Raw genomic sequence first — 10,743 nt, forward strand, 5'->3', positions numbered from 1 at the left:
GAATATATTCCAGGGTCAAAAATGCTGAAGTTATACGAAATAGGAAAGATTCATTCAATAAGAAACATTTTTATTTCAGTATTGAGTCAAAACCTTCCTGTTCGTAGTCACAGTGAGACTCTAGACTCACTCCAATGTGTCAAGAGTGCTCTGATGTGGATGGCATACATATAAAATGATATCATCACACAGTGGTGTAGTGGTGAGCACTCCTGCCTCGACGCAAGAATGTCCCAGGTCTGGGATGCACTTGGCCTTCTTACATTGAGTTTGCACCTTCTCCCTATGCATGCATGCACCTACTCCTGTTTCTTCCCATAGTCCAAGAAAAAAACACAAATATGGAGCGATTTGGTTGAATAGTCACCCTTAAAATTTCCAATAAACACTTTCAAGCCAGCAGGGATATGCTCCATTGCTTCAAGGTAAAGAAGCTGGACTGACGAATGGTTTACAAAGTCAATATCATGAGGTCCTGAATCTTTTAGGAGGAAGAGGTGAGATATCTTAAAACAGGGGTGTCAAACACGTTGTCGTTCAGGGGCGACATTTCATCTTCTCTGAGCCAGACCGGTAAAATAGTGCCATAATAATCTTTACATTCAAATTTTAAAGTTGCTATTTACTGTGGCACTGAGTATACGTTAGAAAAATCTCTATAAGTTTGCAAAACCAAACAATTAGTACAGAAAAGTGCTATGATCTCAACATATAGCCAATGTTAATTAATGATACCTTGCATAATACAGTGAAATATTTTTTTAAAAATAAATCTCCTTTAGCTGTTGCATTTTGCAGCCTTTTACATACATGTCTTGTACAAACTTAACCCAATATCACTGTTTTGAGGGAAATGGTAGTTTTATAGCAGTTTTATGGCAGCATCACCAATATCTTAACTCATGTCTCAGTGTTGTGATATTTGTTAATAAAAAAAATCAAGGTTTCTTTGAATGCCATGGACCGGTTTTGGTCCACGGGCCTTCTGTTTGACACACCTGTCTTAAACTATGTAAACCAAGCACAGCTGCCTTCATGACGTAATGGGAAATTGCAGAACCAACATCTCTGGGTGTTGGGGATTGAACCCACACCTTAGAAGAGAGTTTAACTTACTTTGAGCATCCTCCGCCACGCCACCTGTAAAAAATACCATGAAACCCCCAGATGCAGAGCTGCAGTTACTCACCTGTGACAGTTCCTCCTTTGCCGAGTCTGTGTCCGTCTCCAAGCATTTCAACCTCTGCTCGTGGAGTTCTTTGAACTCGCTCAGAAGCTGTTTAATATTATTTTCCCGGATAGAAACGTTCACCTCTGTTTGTCTTGAGGATGGGTTTAACTGTTCACCTCCCTGTGTCCAAACCCTCGACTTTTCTTCCTCTGGTTGTGGCTTGCAAGTTGGCAGCATTTCTGCTGGAAAAAAGATTTTTAAAAAAGCGCTCTTTACTCTTCAAACTGTTAATTAGTCAACTGATGATCACGTGCTGTCACTTTAGTTCAACTTTATAGTTCACAGTAGTAGTGGACACGGAAGCAAGGAGTAGTGAATCGCCTGGCATTTAGAATGCATGTACAGTGTGTGGGTTGTTTTTACATTAATTGTCGTTGCTTCACCAACAGATTGGTCGCTATGTGCTGTTACTACAACATAAGCATGAATTCTTTCCAAACAGGAGCGACGCCATGGACTCTCCGCCGTGGATCTGCTCTGGGAGGTCGGCGCTGCGCGATCTGATTGGCTGTAGGCTTTTTGCTCGTGACGTTGTTGCACACCATTGGTGGATACTCCTCGAGAGGCGGGACAATAGTGTAACCAGGAAGCTGGACCTCTTGTTTTGTCAAGCTGGATTAACATTTATTTCTCCTTCCGTCTTAAAAAAAAATGGGTAAATATGCATTCAGCTTGTTTAGTAGGGAACACAGTTCTATTAGATTGTCTAGTACTTGCACAGGTTTCTTAAAACAGCGCGATGGTTTCGTTTAGACTCGCGGTGTAATGTCCTCATCGGTGTTCTGTCTGTTTATCAGCTTGGTTGTTTTTACAATCAAATCGCCTCTTCACGTCTTTAGATGTGCATTCTGCATGCTATACGTGTTTCAAACGGCCAGTCATTGGTATTCATAAGAGGTGCTGTCCAGGTATACAGTATATACCAGCTGAAACTTGGGATGGTAACCTTGTGACTATGTGCTACTTCAAGAAGCTCCGCACATGATTCCATTATTCCTTTAAGTAATCAGTGCGCGAGATCAAAACCTTCCACATTGAGATTCAAGGCAAAGTTGATCTTATTGATTTTCAGGAGACGACTCACTTCAATTCTCTCATCCCAATCATCACTGCTCGACTCTTATCTGTCTCTTGGTTATATCTCTCTTTTCCAGTGGCTTTTAACTCTCACACACACTCTGCCAAAACCTAATCCCCGCAGTGATTATCATATAATACTCGTGCCTTATTATCAAAATGGATCAGATTTAGGTTTTGTTGTTGTTGAAGACTAATGGGCGGCTAAAATATATATATATATATATATATATAGGTTGACCATGCCGTTATGAGGAGGATGCGTACAACAGTTGATTGAGTTTTTAAGAACTTAACTTTCCTTGGAATGTATATAGATTCTTTATATACAATGTTTTAGTTTTATAGAAGAGTCCAGAAAGTATTACTTTCATAAATTGATCAGCTGTGGCAGACCTGTTGGATTGGATCACATTTGGAGTGTTATCCAGGAGATGTTAACAAAGATGTTCGTCCATCCGTCAATCTTCTATACTGCTCAATCCTGTGCAGGGGCGCTGGAGCCAATCCCGGCTGTATGGACGAGGGCTGACTACACCTGGACATGTCGCCAGTCCATCACAGGACAAACACAGAGACAGACAACCACACACGCTCACATTTGCACCTCGGGGCAATTTAGGGTCACCATTTAACCTAACATGAATATTTCTTTGACAGTAGGAGGAAATCGGAGTGCCCAGAGGAAAAATATGCACACACATGGGGGGGGGGGGGGGGGGGGGTATGCTTACCACTGCTCCACTGTGTGACCCCAAAGGTGTTCAACTTAAAATAATAACAAACTAAGGGCATATATAAAACAATTCCTTTTGAAATTTGTAATCTGCAAGTCCAAACTTTCTTTTGTAGATGATCATGAACTCGTATTTTTTTAATGCATACATCTCAACTTCCCTGCAATATTTATTAGAGATTAAGAGAACTTGGTTGACAAAATGAAATGAAACCAAAATGTATTTTACTTTAGTCAATGTAGGGTTTTTTTTTCCCAAAAATCCAGTCTGCCAAACTAATTGTGATAAAGTCTACAGGTCCTATTGAGTTGTTACTCAATGTGTTCTTTATTTTTTCCATATTTAAAGTGCACTTGCTGTAATTTGCCAGAAGGCACATTTTTCTTATTTTATTATTTTATTGAAGGCAGTCAAGGCATCAAACCTTCAATTCCAGATGAATGAGGGACTCTTAAAAATAGCCTCTCTACTACGAAATTGAATGTCAAACTCCTTGATGTCTCATCCTGCATTAGCCTTCGCATTTTTTTATGGATTTTAGAGGAGACAAAAACAACTTTCTCTTACAGTTTAGAAAGGAAAAAAATAAAGAATTACTCCTGCACATGTTTTAATTGTTGCTGCATTTTAAATAAATGACACAAAATGTTTTTATTCCCTTATGGTTCTCCACGCATAAAGGAAAAGTGCTGATCAAATATTCTTCCGGATATTATGTTTTATTCGCATGAGCTGTTCCCTCATTGAGTCCTAAGAAAGACACAACTCCGGTTCTCTCATTTATTAGCCGTTCTGCGTTTTCCACCACATTCATTGTGCCTCTCTGCCCTCTAAATGTTTCATGACTTTTTAAGTTGTTTTCTGCAAACCCTTGTACTTATTACTCATACAGCCTTAGCATACTCAACCTTCATACTCATAAAATCAATTAATTCTTTTAAATAATTCACCTTCTGAGCAAACCAGATTAAGCAGAGCACATTCTTGTGTGTCAGATGCGGTGCTCTGAACTGATGTGTATTTTTTTTTTTTTTTTTTTTTTTTTTGTGTTCAGGCATTAACTTGGCTCTCACCCCATGGCTCGAAGCGGTCTTGGGTGATTAGAGAAAGAGGAAAGCCTTGATAAAGCATTAGCGTGTGATGCACATGCACACGCCGCCCAAAGACCCCTCTGTGCATCTGCGCACATTCATTTTTCATGAAACGGACTCATAACAATTAGTCTGGTTACCGCCTGGGTAATCTTAGTGTCCCCGTAATGCCCGTGGTCTGCCGTATGACATCACTCTCTTAAAAGTTCTAAATCTGACATTCTCATCCGTTTTCATAGTGAGGACATTAGCGGGCTTTGGCTAATAGGTTCGCGCTCGCTGGCGAAAGAAGGGCAATAAAGTGAGGGAGCGGGACAGAAAAAAAAAAAAAAAAAAAAAAAACAAGACCGGAGTGCTCAGAGAAATAGGTTTTATCCACCAGAGCTTTTACACAAATTAATTTACATGAGTGAGAGAAGAAAATGTAAAGTTGTAATCCGGCATGCTTTGCCAATGCCTAGCCTATTTCTCGCTACAAGCATCATAGAAAGCCAAGTGAACATTTATGCATTATTTCAGCAAATACATTATGCTAACCACCATGGCTAAGTGCTTAGGAATTTGAGCGCCACAATACACGAGGAGCTAAAGCGAGACTTTTGGCCAGACGGTTTCCAACTGGCATGGACTGATCGCCTTGCGAGCAGCTTTATTGCACAGAAAAAGCAGAATGCAATTTCCCCCTAGAGACAGGCATCCCAGCACCCCCACGGTCTTTAGTCCCCTGCCTTCATCACCATCACCCTAACCCGAGACGCCAAAGCCAAGGTCAAGAAGAAAGCGCAGCCTTCCTCTGTTGAGAGGCTATTCCCTGGATGCCCACACCTTGGGAAGGCTCAGCAGCCTGTGCTTCGGGAATGTCCTCTCCCTTCGTTATTGTGGACGTTAGTCTCAAGGTCAAATCTGAGGGAGAGGTTTGAGCTTATCTGCCCCCCCCCCTCCATCATTTTTCTCCTTAGCTCTCATTCTCCCCATTATTTTTCCTTCACTGTCAGTCGACGGTGGCTCAGAGCCCCCAGCTGACGGTTTCATAACGCGCCGTTGTAAAGCGTCTGACTTCTTTGTCTGCCTGTCCTTCTGTTGGGCCGCCGTCAGTTTAGCCTGTTGTCTAATTTTCATAGTTCAGACTGACGCACTGTTTGCTTTTTTTTGCATCGTCCGTCCTTCCTCACTCTGGTCGCGGCCCCTTTTACCTTGAAGCAGTGTTGTACTGTGTTCCCTGTTAGATTCGATATTGTTGTTGTTGATGTTGTTGTTGTTTTTGTCTGTAAGCCATGGCAGTCAGCCTTGAGTCAGTGTGCTATCTTTGTCTGAACAAGATGCAGAGGCAGCGGGAACAATGCACTGGGAAAAAAATGTAATCTGACCCGTATCAAAATACTCTTTGACATTCCCAGCAATGTGTTTTTTTTTGTTTATTTTATACATCGCTGACAGAACAGCGAGACCTCAGAATTTCCTGTGATTTTCTGTTGATTTCTCAGTGAACCCTACGAACCTTCCTCCCAACTCTGCCGGGTTGCCAGTCACAAACTCTCCAAAAGAGGGCATTTTGTCTTCAACTCGGCTGGTTTGGCTGACCCACGAGAGAATTATCAAGTCAATATATCACATCAGCTGAGTGCATGTGTGTGAATACATCAGAGAAGGAGTCTCTCTCTCTCTCTGCTTGTATGTCAGTATACTTTTTTGTGTGCGAATGCTGAGCAGTTTGTCCTCCAGCGCACACCGTGTCATTACTCTGTAAACACTGGCATTGACTGTGACTTTTGACTATTACATAAGGAACATGGATTTCCAGCTGTCCACGGTAAAAGCCCTGTAAATTCAAATGCTTAATTTTTATAGGCAGGCGGGCATTGACTGAAGTGTCTGCTTGTTATATATTTGGCAAGTGCTGCAAGTCTGAAGGGAAGCTGTCAATAGCAATCCCAGCTATTGATATGGCAGTGGGCAGGAGATGTTACTTGGCCCCCGACTCCACCATCCCTCTGATCCCTCTACATCATAATTACATTAATATTGACAGACCCTTGACAATAGTCACATTACTATTGATAGGTGGTTGTCAATACCGTGTTTCCCCAAATAAAACATATTCATTCATAACTTGTAAACTGCTCGATAAAAGGCTTTGAAAAGACTATTGGACCCGGCCCGGGTTTACTCTCCCGAGAGGGCTGCTGCTGTGACGGGGATTTCCACCACCTGTGTGTGTGTGTGTGTGTGTGTGTGTGTGAGAGTGTGTGTGTGTGTGTGTGTGTGTGTGTGTGTGTGTGTGTGTGTGTGTGTGTGGGTGTGTGTGTGTGTGTGTGTGTGTGTGTGTGTGTGTGTGTGTGTGTGTGTGTGTGTGTGTGTGTGTGTGACTATAGACTGATAGATTAGGTTAGCGCTGCATTAGCGCTCTGCATAGATCAAGGCTATCCTTGACATACATACATAGTCACACACACCCATACAGAAACACATAATCCCTGTATTTTCTCCCATCAAGGAAAAAAAATCTTTCAGATGAAGCTAAACAAATAGAGCCTGTTTATTGGTTAGCATACACATTCAGTACCTCTCTCCTTTTTTTTTTTTTTTTAATCCAAACTCTTCCTCCGTCACAGGCGAGGTTCTCGTCACTAAACATGGCAGCCTTTCAAATACAGCTCAATGAATTTGTCATACCTGCTTACTTTAATGTGAATTCACACTTTTTTTTTTTTTTTTTCTTCATTCATTTGCTAATTCTAACTTATTTGGACGATGTATCCCGGCTCTATTGAAACACCATGAATACGCAGATGGTCCTGAGCACCATAATAAACCCAAGCATTGCCACCACATGTTAGTGGGTTTTTTTTTTTTTTTTTTTTCCTTACTTCCTCAAGAAATGTCTAAAGTGACCATCATCTCTCTCTCTTTCTGTCAAAACTGCCATATTTACCCGGCTGAAATCTCTTTTAAAGCCTCGTGACAAATCCTGTTCAGCAAGACACAAAAGCCACTGTCAAAAGAAGGCCCCTCTCTCTCTCTCTCTCTCTCTCTCGCTCTCTCTTGCTCGCTCTCTCTTTCTCTCTCTACCTACGGCCTTCTTTCTCTGTCTCTCCCTGCGTTAGTTAGTCTTAAGCATAAGCATTTTATTTGAGGAAAGGGCAGATAAAACTGGGGAACTGTGAGGAGTTTGAAAACGTATGTGGCACAAAATAGCCCGGACGTCACAAGGGTGAGATCCCATATAGAGTCGAATCTACGGGGAGGAAAATTGTTCCACATTTGGCAGATGTTTACGGTGTACCAGAGACTGTGCCGTTAGCCTAATCCCTGGTGATGTGATTTGTACACACACCCCTATCTCCAGAGGGAGCAGGCACCAAGAGCCCCTGGGCTTTACCGTGTGTGTGTGTGTGTGTGTGTGTGTGTGTGTGTGTGTGTGTGTGTGTGTGTGTGTGTGTGTGTGTGTGTGTGTGTGTGTGTGTGTGTGTGTGTGTGTGTGTGTGTGTGTGTGTGTGTGTGTGTGTGTGTGTGTGTGTGTGTGTGTGTGTGTGTGTGTGTGTGTGTGTGTGTGTGTGTGTGTGTAGTCTAGCAGTCTAAGACCCCCTACTCTTCTGCATGGCAGAGCTCAAAGGTTGCATTAAGGACGGGTTTTACATGTGAAAAGTGATTTCCGTTGCTATGTATAAAGAAAGAAATAACCTTCCTAACAGGATGGGCTTCACCTTCAGGGCCTCATTCCTACCAACGACAGAGTTGTCCTTTTAATAGTGGTTCCTCAGACATGGTGCTCTTTTATTAGTGTTAAAACATATTCATTCATGTAAAGTTATGTGACAGTCCTGTGGTTAATAATCAGCTATCGGTTGTTTCTTCTTGATGTTCAGTTTTAGCCCTCAATGGAAGCTTCTCTTCACTCCTCTAATCCAGCTACCTGCAACTTGTGTTATTGTTCGTGTGGCTGTCCTTTTACATTTACGCAGGGTCGTTTTTCACAAGGTTTGCTATGTCAACAAAACATTTGGCGCTCCGCAGCGTCATTAAATCTCGGCGTTGTTGCCCAGACTAAACACGAGGAGGACTCTGTGTGGAAAAAGAGCACAGTTGTTTGAGTGCATAAAGTATGAACTGCTGAACTCTCCACTGATTCAAATCCTCAAAAATATGGAAGTCATTTGTACCTTTCCTTGTCTCCGTTGTCATCAGGCTCAGGGGGTGATAACGACCAGGAAAGGACAGCTGGAAGTCCTGGCCCAGCGTCTGACGTTGACCCACACATCCCAGTACTCCGCATCAACCAGCTGGATGCCCTGGAGCTCGACACTTCCCTGGAGCAGCTATTATGGACGCAGTTCTCCATGTGTTTTCAGAACTGCCGCCCAGGCGTTCTCACCCCTCTGGAGCCCGAACTGAGGGCCCTTCTTCATCTGCTTCTCTGGAGGTTCACATTGTACTCTAACAGCGCCACTGCGGGCCAAACCCTACTGAGCCTGCGCTACCACAGCTCTCGAGGCCTGTCTCCCGGCTATAAGCCTCTCTCTTCCGGGCAGAAGTTGAGTCTGGCCGTGCTCAGTGCAGGCCCTCGCTGGCTCCAAGAGCGTTCCCACAGCCTGTTGGCTTCACTGGGTTTTCCACAAGGACTGTTTTCTGGAGGAGATGGTAGTTTGCTGCAAAAGGGACTCCGCAATGCCCTCACTCTTGTGTCTGGTATCACTAAGCTTGCATGTCTCATCAACTTCCTTGTCTTCTTAAAGAAGGGCCGTCATCCTCTCCTTGTCGAAAGGATCGCAGGCGCTCAGGCAGTTTTCAGTAAGCCCAATGTGGTCAGGGATGTAACCTACCAGTACATGAACAGAGAACTGCTGTGGCATGGCTTCGCCGAGTTCCTCATTTTCCTGTTGCCACTGATCAATACGAGGAAACTGAAGGCAACCGTGTCCTCGGTTCTGTTTGGTGGCGAAAGCGCTGACGGGGACAAAGCCAAAGGAGGGTCCGACGTGTGGAAAGAGTGCGGGCTGTGTGGAGAGTGGCCAACCATGCCTCACACGGTGGGCTGCCGGCATGTCTTCTGCTACTACTGCATCAAAAGCCACACCATCGCCGATCCGAAGCTCACCTGCCCCAAGTGTGGTGCAGAAGCAGGACCGCTTGAACCCGTCATGGTGGCGGTGGGGAAAAGTGGCCCGTGATCACGTCCTGTTGTGTAGCAATTGTATTTATTTAATTTTTTTAATTGCAGAGATTTAATCAACAATAAAGAGACATGGCCAAGACTGAGAATCCAGCACTTCAGCAAAGATCATTACAAAGCAAAGTTATTCTAGTGACGAGATGAATCAAACAAAAAAAGGACTTTGATCAGGTCTTTTGTTTTGACAGTTGTGAGTTTATGACTGGGCATATCTTTATCATCTCTCTGCCTGTGAACACACATGAACCTGCTATGTTTAATATATGTGTGTATATATTGACAGTTGTCTGCCCCCTATGTTTTTCCTGCTGGACTTTGGACAGAACTATTTGTCTTTGGTGCACTGGACAGACTACAGAGAACCACACAGAGCATATATTTGATGAGTGAACGTGTTGATTTATGCTTCAAATTGGCTGTGTGTGTGTGTGTGTGTGTGTGTGTGTGTGTGTGTGTGTGTGTGTGTGTGTGTGTGTGTGTGTGTGTGTGTGTGTGTGTGTGTGTGTGTGTGTGTGTGTGTGTGTGTGTGTGTGTGTGTGTGTGTGTGTGTGTGTGTTGAAATGGGAATATTTGTTCTGATGAAAAATGCAGAAAGTCAGCTGAATAAATAATGGGAGGAATTTCTGATGCCTCTCATCATGGCCAAATTAGCATTTGTTGTGTATTTTGTGCCTAAATTGTATTTCAACATCATTAAAATTGATAAAGTGCTACCTCTTGGGTGTTTATTTAGTTAAGTGGAGGAGAGAGAGAGAGATGAGGGAAAGTTATAACAATCAGCACACTTCTCTCTAGACAGGCCCGGTCGTTCTAACTCCCATTATCCGTTTTCACAGCACCCCAACATGCTCAAGATCAAGGGGGCAGCCGGGGGCTTGGATTGACTCGCGCACGCACGCACACACACACAGACACACACACACACACACTTGACAGCCAGCCTCTCTTTTCCCTTGGCCTTTCTCTCTTTTGCTGCCTTTCCATCTCTCTCCCTCTGTAATCTCCAGGGCCCTCGCCCCTATAAGACTGTAGTAAACTGTACCAAAACCCTGGCAGTCGTCTCCTTCCTCGCAGGCGAATTACTCTCTAATCCCTGTAATGAGTCCAAAGATGCTTATTTATGCTGGAGTTAACCTCCACCAGTGAGCCCAGCCCCAGGCCAAACTCACCCCAGCTGAGTGAAGCCTTTCCTGGGCTGACAAGGGAGGAGTGGGATCCGGGGGCCGCCTGTCTTTCCTTCCTGCCCCCCCTCCCTCCGTTCTCCCGCGCTGATCACTAGTACTTAATTGCTGATTGCCAGGACGATCGATCAGAACTGCAGGCGTGATAGAAAGCCTATTCTGGTGGAGCCCGTCTCAGATCTCCTGTTTCAGAGAGACACACTGTTGCACTCAGATGAGGTTAATGTTTCTGTAGGGAGAGCCGATAAAGCATAAA

At 43.8% G+C, this 10,743-nt stretch overlaps 1 protein-coding gene across 1 annotated transcript; it reads left to right on the forward strand.

The window, feature by feature from the left end:
* Nucleotides 1–1,791: 1,791 nt before the first annotated feature.
* On the forward strand, nt 1,792–10,018 carry pex2 (peroxisomal biogenesis factor 2). The gene is made up of 2 exons (XM_080489568.1): nt 1,792–1,886; nt 8,322–10,018. The coding sequence occupies exons 1-2, from the start codon at nt 1,883–1,885 to the stop codon at nt 9,302–9,304; spliced, it is 987 nt and encodes a 328-aa protein (XP_080345694.1). The 5' UTR covers nt 1,792–1,882; the 3' UTR covers nt 9,305–10,018.
* The last annotated feature ends 725 nt before the right edge of the window (nt 10,019–10,743 follow it).

This window comes from Lipophrys pholis (genome assembly GCF_963383615.2).
Source record: "Lipophrys pholis genome assembly, chromosome: 20".
NCBI classification, from domain to species: Eukaryota; Metazoa; Chordata; class Actinopteri; order Blenniiformes; family Blenniidae; genus Lipophrys; species Lipophrys pholis.